Below are 27999 nucleotides of genomic sequence, written 5' to 3' on the forward strand. Positions count from 1 at the left end.
AATACGCTTTAACACAATATGGCAACACCAATATATAACAGCTAACAGAATAAAATAACCTTTACCCATATAGATATATATATAAATTATATGAAGCTATGTCTTAGCAAATACACTGTACTTGGAAGTTTACTCATATTGAAAGTTGATATCGGTTGTCATAGTAACATGATGTGAAGCCAAGTACTTGTTTATTATTCGTTATTGTAAAATAATGACATCTATTGTTAATTATACACATAATATTAATCAGGCATGACGTCACACTGGAAGGCTTCCCCGGATGTGCCGTGTCTGTTGTGTGTATGACGTCATCTGTCATTGATTCATCATGGTAATAAACTCTGAAAATATAAAAGAAAACGTGTTTAATTAGATGAAAAACTACATAAATAGCAATTTCTTAAAACATACTTAAGGTGTTATGCTATGTATCGCCTATGAATTTAGAAATCAATATTTGTATTACGATTCCACATGTTTCCACGAATTATTTTCTCAAATTCAAATCCTCATTCAGTACTTGTCATATATCAATATGAAATATTTGTAGCATAGAGTCATAATTCAGGGTCAACAGATGCGTCAACAACTATGCTCCAAGATATTTGCTTTGAAAGATTTGTGTCAATCATAAACACTCTAGCATTGTCCAAATGTTCCATGTACTAGACCTTCACCTATTGGGCATAGACTTACTCGAGTCCCAGATGTATCTCGTAAGATACCGTAGGGCCGTACACAGGGAAACCATATACCACAGCGTATACGTACAAGGGCATTGCAAGAGGTTACACAACGAGTGGTTGCTGGATATGTTTTTATTTTAGAGTTAATTATGCTTTTCAAGCTACAAAATACACGAGCTTTAGCCTTTGACTGATCGCTGTCACTGCCGCAGTTAAAGACACTTGGTCTGGGACGTTTCTGCGAGACCGGTGTTGTTAAAATTTGCTACATGTACAAATGTGCCACCGTTTAGAGGACCATATATAAATACTAACGCATATTCATTCTGTATGACAGACATTGTTTCAAGGTTGTTGTTGGAAGGTCGTAAACCACCAGTTTTATATCGATGTATTTATTCAACTGTCAGCACGTTTACAGAATGGTCCGAGAGTGTCGTAACACAACGTATTGTGGTAGAAAAAATACATCAAAGTGTCAACAAATGGGGCAAAAATACTACTTAGCCAAAACAAAAGAACAATCGATGTCAATTTATATATCAGCCGTCAGTGTCAAGCAACACAAATTACTTCACTATCAACATTCAACGTGACGTCAACACATATCACCTCACTGTTAACTACAACATAACGTCAACACATATCACCTCACTGTTAACATACAACATAACGTCAACATATATCACCTCACTGTTAACATACAACATAACGTCAACACATATCACCTCACTGTAAACATACAACAACACATATCACCTCACTGTTAACATACAACATAACGTCAACACATATCATCTCACTGTTAACATACAACATAACGTCAACATATATCACCTCACTGTTAACATACAACATAACGTCAACACATATCACCTCAATGTTAACATACAACAACACATATCACCTCACTGTTAACATACAACATAACGTCAACACATATCACCTCACTGTTAACATACAACATAACGTCAACACATATCACCTCACTGTTAATATACAACATAACGCCAACACATATCACCTCACTGTTAACATACAACATAACGTCAACACATATCACCTCACTGTTAACATACAACATAACGTCAACATATATCACCTCACTGTTAATATATTACATAACGTCAACACATATCACCTCACTGTTAACATACAACATAACGTCAACACATATCACCTCACTGTTAACATACAACATAACGTCAACACATATCACCTCACTGTTAACATACAACATAACGTCAACATATATCACCTCACTGTTAATATATTACATAACGTCAACACATATCACCTCACTGTTAACATACAACATAACGTCAACACATATCACCTCACTGTTAACATACAACATAACGTCAACACATATTACCTCACTGTTAACATACAACATAACGTCAACATATATCACCTCACTGTTAATATATTACATAACGTCAACACATATCACCTCACTGTTAACATACAACATAACGTCAACACATATCACCTCACTATTAACATACAACATAACGTCAACATATATCACCTCACTGTTAATATATTACATAACGTCAACACATATCACCTCACTGTTAACATACAACATAACGTCAACATATATCACCTCACTGTTAATATATTACATAACGTCAACACATATCACCTCACTGTTAACATACAACAACACATATCACCTCACTGTTAACATACAACATAACGTCAACACATATCACCTCACTGTTAACATACAACATAACGTCAACACATATCACCTCACTGTTAACACACAACATAACGTCAACACATATCACCTCACTGTTAACATACAACATAACGTCAACACATATCACCTCACTGTTAACATACAACAACACATATCACCTCACTGTTAACATACAACATAACGTCAACACATATCACCTCACTGTTAACATACAACATAACGTCAACACATATCACCTCACTGTTAACATACAACATAACGTCAACATATATCACCTCACTGTTAATATATTACATAACGTCAACACATATCACCTCACTGTTAACATACAACATAACGTCAACACATATAACCTCACTGTTAACATACAACATAACGTCAACACATATCACCTCACTGTTAACATACAACATAACGTCAACATATATCACCTCACTGTTAATATATTACATAACGTCAACACATATCACCTCACTGTTAACATACAACATAACGTCAACACATATCACCTCACTGTTAATATACAACATAACGTCAACACATATCACCTCACTGTTATCATACAACATAACGTCAACACATATCACCTCACTGTTAACATACAACATAACGTCACATATATCACCTCACTGTTAATATATTACATAACGTCAACACATATCACCTCACTGTTAACATACAACATAACGTCAACACATATCACCTCACTATTAACATACAACATAACGTCAACATATATCACCTCACTGTTAATATATTACATAACGTCAACACATATCACCTCACTGTTAACATACGAACATAACGTCAACATATATCACCTCACTGTTAATATATTACTAACGTCAACACATATCACCTCACTGTTAACATACAAACAACACATATCAACCTCACTGTTAACATACACATAACGTCAACACATATCACCTCACTGTTAACATACAACATAACGTCAACACATATCACCTCACTGTTAACACACAACATAACGTCAACACATATCACCTCACTGTTAACATACAACATAACGTCAACACATATCACCTCACTGTTAACATACAACAACACATATCACCTCACTGTTAACATACAACATAACGTCAACACATATCACCTCACTGTTAACATACAACATAACGTCAACACATATCACCTCACTGTTAACATACAACATAACGTCAACATATATCACCTCACTGTTAATATATTACATAACGTCAACACATATCATCTCACTGTTAACATACAACATAACGTCAACACATATCACCTCACTGTTAACATACAACATAACGTCAACACATATCACCTCACTGTTAACATACAACATAACGTCAACATATATCACCTCACTGTTAATATATTACATAACGTCAACACATATCACCTCACTGTTAACATACAACAACACAAATCACCTCACTGTTAACATACAACATAACGTCAACACATATCACCTCACGTAACTAAACCTATTCAACACATATCATCACTGTAACAACACATAACTCAACACATATCACCTAACTGTAACACATACAACTTAACACACAATAACTCACTGTTACAACAACAACAATTCAACTCACTGTTAAAACAACATAACGTCAACACATATCACCTCACTGTTAACATACAACATCACTCAACACTATCCACAACATACCAATAACGTAACAAAATCAACCATTTCACTTACTTAACATAACACATACCCTCACTTTTCAATACATATAACGTCAAACTAAACACTCACGTTAACGATAACAATAACGTCAACACATCCCTCACTTTAACAACAACATAACGTCAACACATATCACCCCGTTATAATTACAACAAACAAATATCACCTCACTGTTAATATAAATAACGTCAACACATAACCACTGTTAATATACAACATAATAACACATATCACCTCACTGTTAATTTACAACATAACGTCAACACATATCACCTCACTGTTAACATACAACATAACGTCAACATATATCACCTCACTGTTAATATATTACATAACGTCAACACATATCACCTCACTGTTAACATACAACATAACGTCAACACATATCACCTCACTGTTAACATACAACATAACGTCAACACATATCACCTCACTGTTAACATACAACATAACGTCAACATATATCACCTCACTGTTAATATATTACATAACGTCAACACATATCACCTCACTGTTAACATACAACATAACGTCAACATATATCACCTCACTGTTAATGTATTACATAACGTCAACACATATCACCTCACTGTTAACATACAACAACACATATCACCTCACTGTTAACATACAACATAACGTCAACACATATCACCTCACTGTTAACATACAACATAACGTCAACACATATCACCTCACTGTTAACATACAACATAACGTCAACATATATCACCTCACTGTTAATATATTACATAACGTCAACACATATCACCTCACTGTTAACATACAACATAACGTCAACACATATCACCTCACTGTTAACATACAACATAACGTCAACATATATCACCTCACTGTTAACATATTACATAACGTCAACACATATCACCTCACTGTTAACATACAACATAACGTCAACACATATAACCTCACTGTTAACATACAACATAACGTCAACACATATCACCTCACTGTTAACATACAACATAACGTCAACATATATCACCTCACTGTTAATATATTACATAACGTCAACACATATCACCTCACTGTTAACATACAACATAACGTCAACATATATCACCTCACTGTTAATATATTAACATAACGTCAACACATATCACCTCACTGTTAACATACAACAACACATATCACCTCACGTCAACATATATCACCTCACTGTTAACATACAACATAACGTCAACACATATCACCTCACTGTTAACATACAACATAACGTCAACACATATCACCTCACTGTTAACATACAACATAACGTCAACACATATCACCTCACTGTTAACATACAACAACACATATCACCTCACTGTTAACATACAACATAACGTCAACACATATAACCTCACTGTTAACATACAACATAACGTCAACACATATCACCTCACTGTTAACATACAACATAACGTCAACATATATCACCTCACTGTTAATATATTACATAACGTCAACACATATCACCTCACTGTTAACATACAACATAACGTCAACACATATCACCTCACTGTTAATATACAACATAACGTCAACACATATCACCTCACTGTTAACATACAACATAACGTCAACACATATCACCTCACTGTTAACATACAACATAACGTCAACATATATCACCTCACTGTTAATATATACATAACGTCAACACATATCACCTCACTGTTAACATACAACATAACGTCAACACATATCACCTCACTGTTAACATACAACTAACGTCAACACATATCACCTCACTGTTAACATACAACATAACGTCAACATATATCACCTCACTGTTAATATATTACATAACGTCAACACATATCACCTCACTGTTAACATACAACATAACGTCAACACATATCACCTCACTGTTAATATACAACATAACGTCAACACATATCACCTCACTGTTAACATACAACAACACATATCACCTCACTGTTAACATACAACATAACGTCAACACATATCACCTCACTGTTAACATACAACATAACGTGAACACATATCACCTCACTGTTAACATACAACATAACGTCAACATATATCACCTCACTGTTAATATATTACATAACGTCAACACATATCACCTCACTGTTAACATACAACATAACGTCAACACATATAACCTCACTGTTAACATACAACATAACGTCAACATATATCACCTCACTGTTAATATATTACATAACGTCAACACATATCACCTCACTGTTAACATACAACATAACGTCAACATATATCACCTCACTGTTAATATATTACATAACGTCAACACATATCACCTCACTGTTAACATACAACAACACATATCACCTCACTGTTAACATACAACATAACGTCAACACATATCACCTACCTGTTAATAACATAACGTCAACCATATCACCTCACTGTTAAACAACATAGTCAACACATATCACCTCACTGTTAACATACAACATAACGTCAACACATATCTCACTGTTAACATACAACAAACATATCACCTCATTAACCTCAACATAACTCAACAATCACCACTTAACTACCCATCACTTTACACATATCACCATACACTGTAACATAAACATACGTAAATATACACTCTCACTTTAAAATTAATAACGTCAACACATATCACCTCACTGTTAACATACAATAACGTCAACACATATCACATCACTGTTCAACACAATAACGTCAACACATATCACCTCACTGTTAAAAACACAAACCAAACATAACCTGGATACATATACTCCACTTAACCTATTACATAACTCCCAACACATCACCCACTTTAACATACAACATAACGTCAACATATATCACCTCACTGTTAATATATTACATAACGTCAACACATATCACCTCACTGTTAACATACAACATAACGTCAACACATATAACCTCACTGTTAACATACAACATAACGTCAACACATATCACCTCAACTGTTAACATACAACATAACGTCAACATATATCACCTCACTGTTAATATATGAACATAACCGTCAACACATATCACCTCACTGTTTAACAATACAACATAAACGTCACATATATCACCTCACTGTTAATTATTACATAACGTCAACAATATCACCTCACTGTTAACTATAACAAACGTCACACCATATCACCTCACTGTTAACATACAACATAACGTCACACATATCACCTCACTGTTAACATATCAACATAACGTCCAACACATTCACCTCACTGTTAACATACACAACCAACATATCACCTCACTGTTAACTAATTAACATAACGTCAACACATATCACCTCACTGTTAACATACAACATAACGTCAACACATATCACCTCACTGTTAACATACAACATAACGTAACACACATATACCTCACTGTTCAATACAAATAACGTCAACCAATCACCTCACTGTTAACATAAAACAAACATACATCCCTACGTAACAAAAATATACGTACACATATCACCTCACTGTTAACATACACATTAAACGTCACAAATATCACCTCACTAATTAACATAAACAACAACAAATACCTCACTTAACATACAACATAACGTCAACACATATACCTCACTGTTAACATAAACAAACGTCAACACATATCACCTCCTGTTAACATACAACATAACGTCAACAATATCACCTCACTGTTAAATATTACATAACGTCAAACAATCACCTCACGTTAACATACACATAACGTCAACACATATCCCTCACTGTAACAATACAAACATAACTCACACACTCCTCATTGTTAAAGCAAATAACTCACACTATCACCGTCACTGTTAACAACAACATAACGTCAACATTAACACACCACTAATAACATAACTTCACATTACCTCACTGTACAACAATCACACGTCAAACAATCACCTCAACGTTAACACTACACATACTTAACATACACAACGTAACTAAAACAACGTCAACAATACACCCACGTAATTACATACGTCAACACATATCACCTCACTGTTAACATACAAGTAACGTCAACATCACTCACTGTTAAATAAACATAACCAAAAAATATACCCACTTTAACATACAACAAAACAACATATCACCTCACTGTTACATACAAAAAACGTCAACACATATCACCTCACTGTTAACATACAACAACGTAACCATATCACCTCACGTTAACATACAAAAAAACACATATCACCTCACTGTTAATCTACAAGTCACACTATCACCTCACTGTTAACATACAACATAACGAACAATAACCTCACTGTTAACATACAAAACATAAACGTCAACACTTATCACTCACTGTTAAATATACATAACGTCAACACATATCACCTCACTTACATAAACATAACGTCCAAATACTCACTGTTAACATACAATAACGGTACAACACATATCACCTCACTGTTAATATACAACATACGTCACACATATCACCTCACTGTTAACATACAACATAACGTCCAACACATATCACCTCACTGTTAACATACAACATAACGTCAACACATATCACCTCACTGTTAACATACATACATAACGTCAACACATATCACCTCACTGTTAACATACAACATAACGTCAACACATATCACCTCACTGTTAACATAACGTCAACACATATCACCTCACTGTTAACATACAACATAACGTCAACACATATCACCTCACTGTTAACATACAACATAACGTCAACACATATCACCTCACGGTTAACATACAACATAACGTCAACACATATCACCTCACTGTTAAATACATACATAACGTCAACACATATCACCTCCACTGTTAACATACAACAACACTATCACATTCACCTCACTGGTTAACATACCATAAAATAACGTACACACATATCACCTCACTTTTAACATACAACATAACGTCAACACATATCACCTCACTGTTAACACACAACTAACTACCATATCACCTCACTGTTACATAAACATAACGTCAACACATACACCTCACTGTAACATACAAACAACGACACCTACACCTCACTGTTAACATACAACAACGTCACAATATCACCTCACTGTTAACATACAACATACCAACACATATCACCTCACTGTTTAACATACAACATAACGTCAACATAACACCTACTGTAAATATACATAACGTCAACACATATCACCATGTTACATACAACTAACTCAACACATATAACTCAACTTAACAACACCTGTACAACAACATAACCCACCTAACATACAATAAACGTCAAACATACTTCTACTTAAATTATAACGTCAACACATATACCTCACGTAACATCCCATACTGCAACATATACACCTCACCTGTAACATACAACCTAAAATATATCACCTCACTGTTAACATCAACAGAACGTCAACACATATCACCTCACTGTTATATAATTACATAACGTCAACACATAGCACCTCACTGTTACAGATAAGATAACGTCAACACATATCACATCACTGTTGAACATACAACATAACGATCAACACATATCACCTTCACTGTTATACACATAACAGTGCAACACAATATCACCTCACTGTTAAATACAACAGTAACGTCAACACATATTACCACCTGACCCACTGTTAACATAGCAATACAATACGTCGAACACATATCACCTCACTGTTAACCATTACAACAACACATATCACCTCACTGTAACATATAACATAACGGCAACACATATCACCTCACTGTTACATACAACATACGTCAAACATATCACCGCACTGTTAACATACAACATAACGTCAACACATATCACCTCAACTGTTAAATATATTACAACGTAACAATATATCACCTCACTGTAACATACAACATACGACAACATAATAACCTTCACAAAAATTAACATAACGTCAACCATATCACCTCATGTTAAATACAACATAACGTCAACACATATCACCTCACTGTAACATACAATACAACACATATCACTCACTGTTAACATACAACAAAACCCAACATATACATACACTCAACATATACACACTCAAACATACAACCTATAAATCAACATACTCAACTACATATCACCTACGTTAACATACACTCAACTCAAAACACAACCACCTACTAACATAACATAACAAATACCTCACTGTTAACATACATATACACAATTACCTCACTGTAACATATCATAACGTCAACATATACCTCACTGTTAACATCAAAACACATATACCCACTGTAACATACAACTAACGTCAACAATCACCACTCTTAACATAACATACGTCAACACATACCTCACTGTTAAAACAAAACGTCAAACATTCACCTCACTGTTAACAAATAACGCAACTTACCTACACTCAGTACTTAATACAAGTAACGTCAACACATATCACCTCACTGTTAAACATACAACATAACGGCAACACATATCACCTCACTGGTTAACATACAACTAACGTCAACATATCACCTCACTGTTAACATATAACATAACGTCAACACATATCACCTCACTGTTAACAGACAACTAAGCAACATATATCACCTCACTGTTAACATTACAAATAACGTCAACACATATTACCTCACTGTTAGCATACAACATAACGTCAACACATATCACCTCACTGTTAACATACAACATAACGTCAACACTATCACCTCACTGTTAACATACAACATATACGTCAATCACATATCACCTCACTGTTAACATACAACATAACGTCAACACTATATCACCTCACTGTTACATACAACATAACGTCAACACATATCACCTCACTGTTAACATCATACAAACGTCAACACATATCACCTCAATGTTCATAACATACGTCAACACATATCACCTCACTGTTAATATACATAACGTCAACACATATCACCTCACTGTTAACATATAACAAACGTCAACACATTCACCTACTGTTAACATACAACAACTCAACATATACCCAACATACACTTATAACACTATCACCTAATTTAACATCAACAAACTTAATACCACTTTAACATCAAACATACGTCACTATTACCACTAACACATATAACTACGCACACATACACCTCACTGTTTCACATAACACACTAACATACACCACACTGTTACATCAGTAACATCAACGTAACTCAAACATATCACCTCAACTGTTAACTATAACATAACGTCAACACATATACCTCACTGTTAACAATAAATAACGTCAACACAATCTCACTTACTTTTAACTCAACATAACGTCAACACATATCACCTCACTGTTAACAAAAACAACACAATCACCTCACTGTTAACAATAACAAACGAAACACATCCTTACTAGTCACCATAACATACAACGTCACACAATCACCTCACTGTAACACTACAACAATATCAACCTACTGTTAACATATTACATAACGTCAACACATATCACCTCACTGTTAAACATACAATAACGTCAACACATATCACCTCACTGTTAATACACATAACGTCAACACATTATCACTCATTTTAACATACAACACATATACCCTCACTGTTAACATACAACATAACCCAAACATATCCCTCACTGTTAACATCAACATAACTCAACATATCACCATGCAATACAAACTCATGACATATCACCTCACTTTTATAAAACATACTCACATCACCTCACTGTTAAATAAACAAACTCAACCATATCACCTCACTGTTTACATATAACATAACGTCATGACATATCACCTCACTGTACACAAACAACTCTCAACATATACCTCCTCTTAACACATAAAAACGTCAAACATATACCTCACGTTAACCATAAACAACGTCAACACATATCACCTCACTTTAACATACAACAAACGTCAAACACATCACCTCACTGTTAACATACACACACATCAACACTTCACTGTTAACATAACATACACGTCAACAATATCACCTCACTGTTAACATCAACATAGTCAACACAATCACCTCACTGTTAACATCAACAACACATATCACCTCACTGTTAACATAAACAAACAGTCAACACATCACCTCACTGTTACATACAACTAACGTCAACCATATCACTCACTTTAAACAACAACAACACATATCACCTCATGTTAACATAAACATAACGCCAACACATCACCTCACTGTTAACATAACATAACGTCAACACAATATCACCTCACTGTTAACATAACATAACGTCAACACATATCACCTCACTGTTAACATACACAACACATATCACTCATGTTAAACATACAACATAATGTCAACACATATACCTCATTAACATCAAACATATCGCACTAATCACTCACTGTTACATACAAAACACCACCTCACTTTTAAATAACATAACGTCAAACATATCACCTCATGTTAACATACAACATACGTCACAATATCACCACTGTTAACATAAACATAACGTCAACAATATCACCTCACTTTAACATATAACTACATCAAACTATACCTCACTGTTAAATACAACATAACGTCAACATATACACCTCACTGTTAAATCACATAACGTCAACACATATCACCTCACTTTAACATACAACAAACGTCAACACATACACCTCACTGTTAACATAAACTCAACAGAATCACCTCACTATTAACAAAACATAACGTCAACACATATCACCTCATGTTAACATTTACAACACATATCCCTCACTTTTAAATTCAACAACGTAAATATCCTCAGTAACATAACTAACTCACACAATCACCTCACTGTTAACACAAAATAACGTCAACATATCACCATCACTGTTAACAAAACATAACTCAACACATTATCACTTTACATAACTCAACACATATCACCTCATGTTAACATACAAAATCAACACATATCCCTACTGTAACATACAAAAACAATCACCTCACTTTACAACATAACGTCAAAAATTTACCTCACTGTAACATACAACAATGACACACATCACTGTTAAATAAAACAACAACAATATCACCTCACTGTTAACATACAACATAACGTCAACACATATCACACTCACTTTAACATAAACATACGTCAACACATATCACTCACTTTAACAATAGATAACGTCAACACATACACATCACTGTTACATACAACATAACGTCAACACTATCACCTCACTGTTAAAAACACTCAACCATATCACTACTGTTAACATACAACAATAACGTCACACAATCACCTCACTGTTAACATAAACAAACATATCACCTCACTGTTAACAACAATTAACGTAACACATATTACCTCACTGTACATCAAATACTGTCCACATATCACCTCACTGTAACATACAAAAACTATCACCCTCACTGTTAACATTAACATAACGTCAACACATATCACCTCACTGTTAACATACAACATAACGTCAACACATATCACCTCACTGTTAACATACAACATAAACGTCAACACATATCACCCACTGTTAACATACAACAACATATATCACCTCACTGTTAACATACAACATAACGTCAACACATATTACCTCACTGTTAACATGCAACACAACGTCAACACATATCACCTCACTGTTTACATATAACATAACTTCATGACATATCACCTCACTGTTTACATATAACATAACGTCATGACATATCACCTCACTGTTAACATATAACATAACGTCAACACATATCACCTCACTGTTTACATATAACATAACGTCAACACATATCACCTCACTGTTAACATACAACATAACGTCATGACATATCACCTCACTGTTAACATATAACATAAACGTCAACAGACATATCACCTCACTGTTAACATACAACATAACGTAACAATATACCTCACTGTTACAATACAACATAACGTCAACACATATCACCCACTGTTAACATACAACAAACGTCAACAATATCACCTCACTTAACATTACAAACAAAAATTTCCCTCACTGTTAACATACAACATAACGTCAACAATATCACCTCACTGTTAACATATAACAAACGTCAAACATATCACCTCACGTTTAAACAACAAAATTCACACCACTTACCCATACTCAACAATCACCTCACTGTTACATCACATAACGTCAACAATATCACTAACTGTAACATACAATACATTCAACATATCAACCTCACTGTAACATAAAAATACTTCAAAATATTACCTAACGTGCATACAACTAATCCCACTTACCTAATTAAAAACAAACTACACCTCACTTACTTAAACATACTCAACACATATCTCCTCACTGTTAACATACACAAAACCCACCATAACCTCACTGTTACATATAACACTCAAACTATCACCTCACTTTAACATCAATAACACATATCACCTCACTGTTAACATACAAAAACATAACCACTGTTTCATAAAACATAACACAACATATAACCTCACTGTTACATACAACAAACAACACATATCAACCTCACTGTTAACATAAACAAACGTCAACACATATCACCCACTAATTAACATAAACCTAAACAACACATACACCTCACTTTAACATACAACATAACGTCAACAATGTCACCTCACTGTTAACATACAAAACCATAATCACATCACTGTTAACTACAATACAATGTCAAACAATATCACCTCACTTTTAACATACAACAAACATACATATCACCTCACTGTAACAACACATAAGTCAAACATATCACCTCACTGTTAACATACTATAACGTCAACACATCACCTCACTGTTAACAACTAACCAACACATATCATCCTCACTGTTAACATACAACATAACGTAACACATATCACCTCCTGTTAACACACCAAATACCATCAATTCCCTCACTTTACATAAACAAAACCAACACATTCACCTCACTGTTACACACAATAACGTCACACATATACCTCCCACTTAACATACCAAACTCAAACAATAACTCACTTACACCTCACTGTTAAATCACAATCCACCCTCACTGTTAACATATAACATAACGTCAACAAACATCACCTCACTTAAATAACATAACGTCAAAATCACCTCACTTTAAAATAACGTCAACACATATCATCACTGTTACATACAACATAACGTCACAAATCACCTCACTGTTAACATAAACATAACGTCAACACATCACACTCACTGTAACTACAAATAACTCAACACATACCTCACTGTTAACATACAACGTAACGTGAACACATATTACCTCACTGTCAACATGCAATACAATGTCGACACATATCACCTCACTGTTAACATACAACATAACGTCAACACATCACCTCACTTTACAAACAACATATCCATCACTGTTAACATACAAATAACTGCAAACATACCCTCACTGTTAACATACACAACATCATACCCTCACTTTACAACAATAACTTCAACACTATACCTCACTTTAAATACACATACGTCAACACATATCACCTCACTGTAACATAAACACTAACAAACACTAGTTAAATTTTTAAACAACAAAATAACCTCACTGTTAAAATAAAAACACGTCAACACATTCACCCACTGTTTAACATAAACAAAGTCAATACATATCACCTCACTGTTAACATACAATATAACGTCAACACATTACCTCACTGTTACATACAAATAACGTCAACACATATCACCTCACTTTAACATAAAAAACGTCAACACTATCACCTCACTGTTAACAACAACCAAAACTCCACTGTTATACATACAACAACGTCAACACATATCACCTCACTGTTAACAACAACAACAAAATCCCTCCCTTAATACAACATAACGTCAAACTATCACCTCACTGTTAACATACAACATAACGTCAACACATTCACCTCACTGTTAACATAAACAACGTCAACACATATCACCTCACTGTTAACATATTAACATAATCCAACACATATCACCTCACTGTTACAACAACATAACGTCAACACATTCACCTCACTGTTAACATACAACAACAAAATCACCTCACTGTTAACATACAACATAACGTCAACACATACACCTCACTGTTAACACAAACATAACGTCAACATATACCTCACTGTAACATAAACCATAACGTAACACATATCACCCACTGTTAACACACAATATACTCAACACATATCACCTCTTTAACATAATATACAACATAACGTAAACACATATCACCTCACTGTTAACAACAATAACGTCAACATCATACACCTCACTGTTAACATATAACAAACGTCAAACACATATCACCTCACTGTTAACATACAACATAACGTCAACATATCACCTCACTGTTAAAAAACATAACGTCAACACATAACCTCACTGTTAACATACAACATAACGTCAACACATATCACCTCACTGTTAACATGCAACACAACGTCAACACATATCACCTCACTGTTAACATACAACATAACGTCATGACATATCACCTCACTGTTAACATACAACATAACGTCAACACATATCACCTCACTGTTAACATATAACATAACGTCAACACATATCACCTCACTGTTAACATATAACATAACGTCAACACATATCACCTCACTGTTAACATACAACATAACGTCAACACATATCACCTCACTGTTAACATACAACGTCAACACATATCACCTCACTGTTAACATACAACATAACGTCAACACATATCACCTCACTGTTAACATACAACATAACGTCAACACATATCACCTCACTGTTAACATACAACATAACGTCAACACATATCACCTCACTGTTAACATACAATACATAACGTCAACACATATCACCTCACTGTTAACATACAACAACACATATCACCTCACTGTTAACATACAACATAACGTCAACACATATCACCTCACTGTTAACACACAATATAACGTCAACACATATTACCTCACTGTTAACATATAACATAACGTCAACACATATCACCTCACTGTTAACACACAATATAACGTCAACACATATCACCTCACTTTTAACATACAACATAACGTCAACACATATCACCTCACTGTTAACATACAACATAACGTCAACATATATCACCTCACTGTTAACATATAACATAACGTCAACACATATCACCTCACTGTTAACATACAACATAACGTCAACATATATCACCTCACTGTTAATATACAACATAACGTCAACACATATCACCTCACTGTTTAACATACAACATAACGTCAACACATATCACCTCACTGTTAACATATAACATAAGGTCAATACAGATCACCTCACTGTTATCATGCAACAACACATATCACCTCACTGTTAACATACAACAACACATATCACCTCACTGTTAACATACAACATAACGTCAACACATATCACCTCACTGTTAACATACAACATAACGTCAACACATATCACCTCACTGTTAACATACAACATAACGTCAACACATATCACCCCCCTTTTTAACATACAACATAACGTCAACACATGTCACCTCACTGTTAACATACAACAACATATATCACATCACTGTTAACATACAATACAATGTCAACACATATCACCTCACTGTTTACATACAACATAACGTCAATACATATCACCTCACTGTTAACATACAACATAACGTCAACACATATCACCTCACTTTTAAAATACATCATAACGTCAAGACATATCACCTCACTGTTTACATACAACATAACGTCAACACATATCACCTCACTGTTAACATACAACATAACGTCAACACATATCACCTCACTGTTAACATACAACATAACGTCAACACATATCACCTCACTGTTAACATATAACATAACGTCAACACATATCACCTCACTGTTAACATACAACATAACGTCAACACATATCACCTCACTGTTAACATACAACATAACGTCAACACATATCACCTCACTGTTAACACACAATATAACGTCAACACATATCACCTCACTGTTAACATACAGCAACACATATTACATCACTGTTAACATACAACATAACGTCAACACATATCGCCTCACTGTTAACATACAACAACACATATCACCTCACTGTTAACATACAACATAACGTCAACACATATCACCTCACTGTTAACATATAACATAACGTCAACACATATCACCTCACTGTTAACATATAACATAACGTCAACACATATCGCCTTACTGTTAACATACAACAACACATATCACCTCACTGTTAACATACAACATAACGTCAACACATATCACCTCACTGTTAACATATAACATAACGTCAACACATATCACCTCACTGTTAACATACAACATAACGTCAACACATATCACCTCACTGTTAACATATAACATAACGTCAACACATATCACCTCACTGTTAACATACAACATAACGTCAACACATATCACCTCACTGTTAACATATAACATAACGTCAACACATATCACCTCACCTCACTGTTAATATACAACATCACGTCAACACATATCACCTCACTGTTAACATACAATACAATGTCAACATATATTACCTCACTGTTAACATACAATACAATGTCAGCACGCAAGAGAAAACATTTACAGCAACGTCAGGCTACAGGAAGAATGTACGCCAATGTTTTGACTCAGGAGTAGAATTGAAGCCAAAAATAGCTGCAAAAAGAAATTGAACTGAGGAGACACACAGAAAAAAAGGAAAATATCATGGAACCAAATAATATCAAGAAGCTATCTAACCAGGATTCCCACTTGGGAATCAACACCTCATATGCCTTCGTCACGATGACTCCCGTCAAATATGGGGATACAGAGTCGATCATTTAAGAACTACCACACCGACACATTAGTTCTCTCCACTGTCATTAGTTTTCTATTAGAAGTTAGCTAAGCATGAAATTACATGCATTTTTTATCGAAACAGAAAGAGGCGTTTGTTGATAAGTAAATACGGTTTACGAAGCAGCGTCATTAATTAGGCCTTATGTGGGACATAGTATTCAAAATGTAGCCAATGTTTTGGCGTACGCAATGTGATTGCCTTTGTTTTAGATTATGTCACTAAATGTGCTCCCGTTGTTTGGCCCAGTCTGTATAAGTTGTAGGACGTCTGACGGTACTAGAGTATTACCAATAGCCAGGGATTGTAACCCTCGGTAGTGTATGTAATTAGAAATAGTTCCATTCCTTAGCAGTGCAAAAATGACTATTTGTATTATAGTTGCTTTTTTATGAGTGACATTTGTTAAAACAGCATCAACAGAATTCGTATCACATGTAAATGGCGTTTATCCTGGAGAGAATTTAGATGCTTTAATGTACCCGTGCTCTCTTTACACATATGAAATCTTAACGCATGTTATAACGTTATTTTCAATGACATCTGAAAAATGTTAATTACACCAATCCTTGTTCATGCCACCGACTCGTCTCGTAAGTGTCCATGAGAAAATAGTATTGTAGCGAAGAAATATAACTTAATTTTAAAGCGGCTTTCCTTCCTTCGGACATCAGAAACATACATAATTTGCTATTGATTAAATCTATGTCCGAACGATAATTATATGAGAGTAATGAAATTAACGCCGATATGGACAAGAAAAAGGTTTATTGTATACAAATACCGTATGTCTTTGTGGTAATTAATGATACTTCGGGTCGAATTAAGAATTTTCAGGATCTAATACTCGAAGAACTTTGGTTTATCCTGAGAGTAAAACTGCCTTATTAATGAAAAGATTATCACTTTAACTACTTGGTAAAAATACATATTTTCCAGTAAGTTTAATTTTGACAACTTAAACTTTATTCAAACGAAAGAATGCCTCTTAATAGAACGGGAAAAAATATATGCTTGCCCTTTATCTAATTGCAATGTATTCTTGGCAATTAACCACTTGAAATGATATAATGCAGGATAGGTATTTGCTGACCTATATACAACTTTACAATCGAACATAAAACGGGGACACACCATGAAAAAATCACGTGGCATACTGACAATTACAATCAATACCGATGGGATATCTAATTATTATGCATGACCTCGTAATGAAAATGTCCACCCATCTGTGACGATAGAAAAACGAGTTGATTGGCATCACAATAGTTACATTACTGTTGTCATTCGGGTGACACGTCACGGTCTAGTGGCTAATATTGCGACATACAATATTAATTACGGCAGTCATCGCTAGTAGTTTCCGTTCCCACAAATGCTTACATAGCGTTTATTTCATCTAGTCAAGAATCTGTATGGGATGTCTGTAGTATCAACATATGTATTGTTACGGATGTTAAACAGCGCAGATTTGATAGAGTTATCTCCCCCACCGTCAACTCCGCATATGAATTCCAAAATGAGAAAATATTTTATGTTTTGATCTTTGAACGTGCGGAGCAGTACCGTGTGGCATTTGAAATATCATCATTATATGTTAAAGAATATAAAAAAAAGTATAAAATAAGAAGCGATAATCGAGAGCTTTCGATGGCCCAATCTTCTAGAAATTGAGCTTGAGCTTCATGTAGGTGTTGCAATTGTGTACATGACTTAAGCTTGTCAGAAGAGTTTTTAAAGTCCTAATAACAGCCAGGGTCATTTAAGAACGTGCCAGGTTTTGGAGGTGGAGGAAAGCCGGAGTACCCGGAGAAAAACCACCGACCTACGGCCAGTACCTGGCAACTGCCCAACTTGGGTTTCGAACTCACAACCCAGAGGTGGAGGGATAGTGATTAAGTGTCGGTACACCTTAATTAACCACTCGGCCACCGCGGACCCGTGTCAGAAGAGTTACGCCACCGCTCCAAAAGTAAGGTACATATGTAGTAGCAAGGGAGGCATCAGAAAGGAGAACTTTTAGATGAGAAGAGAGAGGATAACATCCCAAATTTAGTCGCCTCTTACGGTAACTTACTCCCTTTCAGTAAGGCAGGTCCGGGAAATATTCGAGGTCCAGACAAAATTGATATTTTTCTTACAATCTACACAATATTGTCATTGTTTAACGATATTCATAGAAAATAGATATACAACACATATTCTCGGACTTTTCTCGCGATTCTTATTATCAGTCTACATATATCATCTGTATTATTTCACAGAGCGCTATTTATCGATCAAATACCAAAACCCGGAATAATGAAGACCACCACACCAAGCGAACCCTCTAGTGCATAGCATTTCTCTGAGGTACAATGATTAGAAAACAATAGGTGAACAGGAATTTAATTCAATCATCAATTATGGATAGCTTTAATATAAAGATATGTGTCTAGACAGCAAAAAAAATAATAAAAAATTAAAAAAAAATTTAAAAAAAATACATGTTTCACATATCTTATGTTGATATAGATTATTGGTGAACACGTTTTGTCCTAAGGGAGAAAGCATGTTAACAGGACAATGTTCTTTTTGTCAATACTGAGTAGCCATCCTGACATCCGACGGGAATTCGAAAGTTTAAAACGTCGACAATGAATAATAAAAATATCTTCCATGGTAAAACAGTCATATCAATCTGTCGGACACTCCATCGTTCCGGCTATGTGTTAATGGTTTGCTAAGGACCCCATGACTACTGATATTACTTTGTCAGCATAAAGAGGCACCATTCTAATCAATATTCTTAAAATATCCCATGAATTACAGAATTTAAGGACAGTTATTTTATTTTCCTGTTTTGGTTTAAAATTTTCTACTTTTCACTACACTTAATGGAAATTTCAATACTGATTATAAATAATAATGATTATAAATAATACTTATTATAAACCGACATTACTGACAAACGTCCGAAATCATAATATTTGAGTTTGCAACCCTATATAGTGTAGGGCGTAAGCATTATGCCTGCTGTCCCCACTGCATGATCGAAAGAGGCAACTAGAATCTTCAACTTCTCCATGGCCACTGTGTCACGTTTACTTAATATGATTAGCTCTCGCGCTTGAGAGAATAGACGTGGTCTTAATGTGCGGGAGAAGACTTCACAAGCTAAGTTAAGTGTACTAAGGGGATGTGAAAGGAAGCACGGGTGACCTACATTCATGGATATCAACAAAGAATGCTGACGTAATAATGTGACCATCATTTTAACTTAAAATCGATAAAACGAGAAGAAATATGAACAAGAATATGAATTTGCCTGGAGACGCTAAAAAAGTACAGGTAGAAAAAGATAAGGTGCTCCGGAAAACTAAGCGTCTTTGCTTCATCGACGACACCCGCCATACAAATCTAGGTCACGGCGAGACCCGCCATATACATCTAGGTCACGGCGACACCCGACATACAAATCTAGGTCACAGCGATACCCGACATACAAATCTAGGTCACGGCGACACCTGACATACAAATCTAGGTCACAACGACACCTGACATAACATCTAGGTCACGACGACACCCGACATACAAATCTAGGTCACGACGACACCCGCCATACAAATCTAGGTCACGGCGACACCCGCCATACAAATCTAGGTCACGACGACACCCACCATACAAATCTAGGTCACGACGACACCCGCCATACAAATCTAGGTCACGACGACACACGACATACAAATCTAGGTCACGGCGACACCCGACATACAAATCTAGGTCACGGCGACACCCGACATACAAATCTAGGTCAAATCCGGGTGGAGTCACATTCTCAAAATGACAACTAGGATGATGAAAATGGAGGCAATAGACATAGCTGTGGGTCAATGTATCTCAGATTAATCAATAAAACAGTTCTGTAAATTAGCAACAAAGCTGGTCCCAATGAATAGGCATTGTTCTTCAACGACCAAAATGTGCCGTTTGGTATTAAAAAGTAACAATCACCCAACCCTTTATACACTACTTTTAGTTTTCTGTATGAGTATTTAGTGAAGGCAATATTAATATGATTATGTTATTTTTTTAAGTTTAAATATATATGTATGAGGGCGGCAGATCTTATTTTTCTCACCTTCATAGTCGATTTCTCCGTCGCCATTTCTATCGGCCTCCTGTAGCATTTTCTGTACCTGCTCATCCGTAAGACTCTCGCCGATGGATGACAATGCCACTCGGAGCTCCTCGAAATCTATCTTTCCACTCTTGTCTTTATCAAATAATTTAAACGCATTACGTAGTTCCGCCTCTTCCTCCGTAGATTCCATCTCTACTTTCATTCTTTTTGAAAAGTCGTCAAAGTTGATCATTCCATCGCCTAGTAAATAAAAAAATTATCAAACGAAATAAGATGCATTTTTTCTTTGGGTAAAGGTTTACACTAAATACATAAATAAACAAATAAATAAATAAATAAATCAATCAATAATAAATCAATCAATCAATAAACGATATTACCTGGTCAAAAATCTGACTAATATCCGATAGGATTGATTGTACATGTATCTATAAAGAGTCATATATACAAAATGTTATGTGCTGATTTTGCTTTACATGAAACAATATTGCAATTGACTATTTTAGAAATTGTCCAATTCTCTTTGGCTAAAATATGGTATCTTGGAGGTTAATATTTTCAGATATGCCCTGATGCTTCTAATCTTAGATTCTCTGTTAATATTTCGTTTATGACGTCATTTTCGTTGTGACGTCACAATGCCCAAATGAAAATGTCATGTTTTCAAGATAAATATAATACAAATCCACCGTTTTGCAAGCAAGATTTATATCTTATTTCAGAGTAAGGACCTTTCTTTCTATCAATATGGCGTTACTTGTATACCGACCTGATAGAATCTGAGGTATTAAATTCGGTCAATATGTGATTCTACATGGTTGGTATAACACTATATTGAAATAAACAATGGTCCATAACTGTTAAGGATTATACAATCAATCAATATTTTTTCTATGAAAAACGTCATTTTGGTTTTTTTTTTAAAGACATTGATTTTTCAACGAAATGGCAGCTCCGGTTACTTGCTCTCCTGGGAGTTACATAAGGCAGTGACTAAAGTCTCAATAACTAAGGATAATAAAAGCTCAGTTGAGTCGGCTAATTGCTGTGATACTAGTTAGTACATGTATATAGTGGTATGTAAGAAATTCAAATAATTATCAAATTATCGAATTAATTTTTAAAGTTCAATTGTTATTGAAAATATGAAAGTAAGACTGGTTGACTGCCAACTTGTCGGGAAAATCTTATTTCCGATGGTGGAGGTTTGAAATAATTTAAGCACACAATGAGGGTTTTCGATCTGTATACGTAATATCGGCAAAAATTTTTGTTTGAAATTGAAACAAAACAAAAACTGTCGCAGTAAATTTGAGTTTCCTCAAGGAGGGTCGACTTTTATCTAAGGCTGTGGGAATGTTTTAATCTTTTAAAACAAATATTCCATTGCTTGTCAGAAATGTTCATAAGACATGTTGTAATTCATGTGTTCCATTGATTGTGGGGTGAAATAAAAGATGATCAACTTCCTACCGCCATACAAAGTACGTGTATATCGCTACATGTTCGTCATACAAATACAAAATGTATAATATTTGAAATATGTTTTGTTTTGAAGTTATCAGATTTTCGAAACGAACAATACAAATATAAATAAATAATCAAACAAACAAAAACATTCTTGAAGGAACATTTGAAATTAAGATACCCGGTAACACGTGTTTCTAGTAAACATTTCTATATTAAAAACTTATATTCCATCTAATAAATTAAATTAAAAAGACATAAAATTGATTGAAGTTGTAATAAAACTGATGTTTGACGTGCATAAATGGCCCGTTAGAGTATACGGGACCTCTGTGCTCCGCCTCCATCTATTGTTAATAGTCCATGCTTATAACGCAATGGCTATTTGGCACGATACTAACATATTCAACGGGGTCGTAACATATGGTATCCCAGGTATATCATGGCCGATGGTTTACGTGAACATGTAAGAGAAATACGCAATTGAAACGCCGTCGTCATCATTAATATACGTAACGAGGATGTTTCATGTGGACAAATGATACGGCTATAATTCAGTAAAGATCAGACCTTTCAAACACCTTGGGAATGAGCTATGAGTTGGCGGTGTATTACTTACAATGTAAAACACGTTTTGATATATGAATATTGAATCATGTTATATGTTGTTTTTAAAAACATTTGAAAAAAAAACCCCAAAATTACATCGTATGCAAATAAGTAAAATTACAGTGTTACAATACATGTCCATTTTCCGGAAGGGAAATTGTTAAAAATCATTACCTTAAGTACTGAATATTCACACACAGACGGAACAGTGTTAATTCATTATAGACATATACTGTCATTCAAATTTAAATAGTGTCGACTATTAAGTAAAATTAATCCGGAACATTTTGATCTATTTTAACATATTAAACGAAGCTTAGAATGATTTTATGAATCAGGTGTGTTTCGGATCAACGGATAATATCTATATTAATAGAATCACATCTTATCAGGCTAATATATATAAAACAGATGAATTCACAGTAAGGTATTACATAGATATTTCACAGTCGGTATACACACAAAAAAAGAAAAAAATTAAAATAAAAAAGCACGCATGTGTTTATGTGAAATACCGAAAACGCTTATAAATAACCGCCTAATAAATAACAACATTGATTACATGTGTCTTATATATATATATACTTAACAACCTGCGTGAAACCAATTATACCGACGATGTCTTATAGGTTACCGAGTGGAATATGTCAAAGGTCGATGGAGGTTTGGGGAAGATAACTCTATGCTTCTACATCCCGATTCAGCATCGTAGCTAGAGCATGATTTGTATGTGCGAATCCTAACCAGCAATAGTTCAACACGTAACAACTGATTGACTGATTGATTGATTGATTGATTGATTGATTGATTGATTGATTGATTGATTGATTGATTGATTGATTGATTGATTGATTGAGTGGGAGGGTGGAAGGGTGGGTGGGTGGGTATATCTAACTGACTGACTGACTGACTGACTGATTGATTGATTGATTGATTGATTGATTGATTGATTGATTGATTGATTGATTGATTGATTGATTGATTGATTGATTGATTGATTGAGTGGGAGGGTGGAAGGGTGGGTGGGTGGGTATATCTAACTGACTGACTGACTGATTGACTGATTGATTGATTGATTGATTGATTGATTGATTGATTTACACACTTTAGAAAGGTTATTTACATGACCTTCAAAACCAAAACACGAACGTCTGTTCTCCTATTGATTAGATCACTATAAGGAAATGCATATCTTATCTTTCAATGATAACAGCCTGTATCACCAAAAACTCACAGATACAATATCTTATATCGTAAAGCACAATGGCCCAAGATTTTAAATCAGTCTCAGTTTATAAGTACAATGTACCCCGTCCCCCGAATCATACAATATGTGTTGGGAAACATTTTACAAATGCTAAATATTACAAGTTTATATCATGCATTCTGCTAGTTCAATAGATATTCCACTGAAAAGCTCGTGCGTTCCTCCTATTTTCCACCTGTTCATTAAAATTTGTCAACCGGAAGTTATGAGTGAGAATTAAACGGCATAGCCCAAGAAGACGCTTGTTTGATGTAAGTAATTCTCAATGTTATAAAGTCCACCTACTTCCGACAGCTAGGGACTATAGCTACAACACAGTGTTTGGTTGTTTGTTTTTGTCTAACGTCCTTTTAACAGCCAGTGTCATTTAAGGACGTGCCAGGTTTTGGAGGTGGAGGAAAGCCGGAGTACCCGGAGAAAACCACCGGCCTATGGTCAGTACCTGGCAACTGCCCCACGTAGGTTTCGAACTCGCAACCCAGAGGTGGAGGGCTAGTGATAAAGTGTCGGGACACCTAAACACTTGGCCACTGCGGCCCCTAACAACACAGTGTACCACGATGTCTAAGAAGGAATGTTTACAATGTAGTCTAGCAAACTGACATGAAACATGTAAACTATCAGCATTAACGAAACACAATTTGTTGGAATTTAAACTATTTGGTCTATTTATCGTATAAATTGCATGGATTATGGAACTTTTTAAATTCTATATTAAAGAAGGACCAATTCCGTACAATGACAATCCGTTCGGTATTCAGAGGTGTTCGGTTGTGAGAAGGTTTGGTTTTCGGGAGTTGCACTGTACATAATTAGACAACGTTAGAAGAAAAATATTGTAGAAAGAGAAATAGAATCTATAACGAGACACAGTGACCCTAACAAAGATTTACTGTAAGTTGGAATTCCATATTATTCGGGATATATCTTATCTGTAACAACTGCCAAGACTGCAAGGTCCGTAACTGGATTAAAAGGGACCTTTCTGAACCAGCTTCTGTTCTTCTAGCAACATTAAATTATAACCAAGTGAATGCGCATTTACCATGGGGATATATCAAATTATTGATTTATTTGAATTTTTTTTTACATTTTCTTTATCGTAAATGTGTATTTTACTTATTCTTGCATGCACTGGAAAGATAAGTAAGTTTATCTATATAAACAAATATACATATCTATTGTTTGTACCGTCTAATGAAGTTTGTTCTTGCAATAGAACAGTTTTCAGTGACTCCGTATAGATATCAAATCTAAAAGGTACACGTACTACACAAATTTAGGTCTCGTGTGTGCAGCACGCTTTGGTCATGTGATACTAAAAAAGTAATCAATATCACGAATGCATAATAATATGATAAGAGGTCTAATGATGATGTATAATTCATAACTCGATATTGCGATTGTATTTCAAAGTAAAATATCTCTCGTCTTAAAATTTCGGCTTCCTAATCATAAAACCATTTTATGTGACATCAAAGTAACGGTGTTTTTTTGTTTTTATTTATTTATTTATTTTTTTACCAATACCGGAAGTCAATTGTTGAAGGTTGAAAATTGTCACTTCCGGTTGGAGTCTTACCGTCAATATCCATGTCCTTAAGGATGTCCTCCACTTCCTCCTTTGTAGGATTCATTCCTAAGGTTTTCATCACCAACATCAGATTTTCGACCGTGACCTTGCCATTGTCATGAAGGTCGAACATTTTAAAGGTCTCGCGCAGCCCTG

At 34.8% G+C, this 27999-nt stretch overlaps 1 protein-coding gene across 1 annotated transcript; it reads right to left on the bottom strand.

Annotated features, from left to right (window-relative positions):
• Nucleotides 1-102: 102 nt before the first annotated feature.
• On the bottom strand, nucleotides 103-27984 carry LOC117324672 (calmodulin-like). The gene is made up of 3 exons (XM_033880610.1): nucleotides 27853-27984; nucleotides 22925-23167; nucleotides 103-344 (listed from the first exon to the last, which is right to left on the bottom strand). Exons 1-3 carry the CDS (start codon nucleotides 27974-27976, stop codon nucleotides 319-321), a joined length of 393 nt encoding a protein of 130 aa, XP_033736501.1. The 5' UTR covers nucleotides 27977-27984; the 3' UTR covers nucleotides 103-318.
• Nucleotides 27985-27999: the final 15 nt, after the last annotated feature.

The sequence above is a fragment of the Pecten maximus genome, chromosome 3 (assembly GCF_902652985.1).
Source record: "Pecten maximus chromosome 3, xPecMax1.1, whole genome shotgun sequence".
Lineage (NCBI taxonomy): Eukaryota > Metazoa > Mollusca > Bivalvia > Pectinida > Pectinidae > Pecten > Pecten maximus.

Coding starts and splice junctions, on each gene's coding strand:
- LOC117324672 (XM_033880610.1), bottom strand. CDS start 27,976: ATGTTCGACCTTCATGACAATGGCAAGGTCACGGTCGAAAATCTGATG. Junction 23,168..27,852: donor TAAGGACATGGATATTGACG/GTAAGACTCCAA, acceptor TTTATTTACTAG/GCGATGGAATGATCAACTTT. Junction 345..22,924: donor CGGAGAAATCGACTATGAAG/GTGAGAAAAATA, acceptor TTATATTTTCAG/AGTTTATTACCATGATGAAT.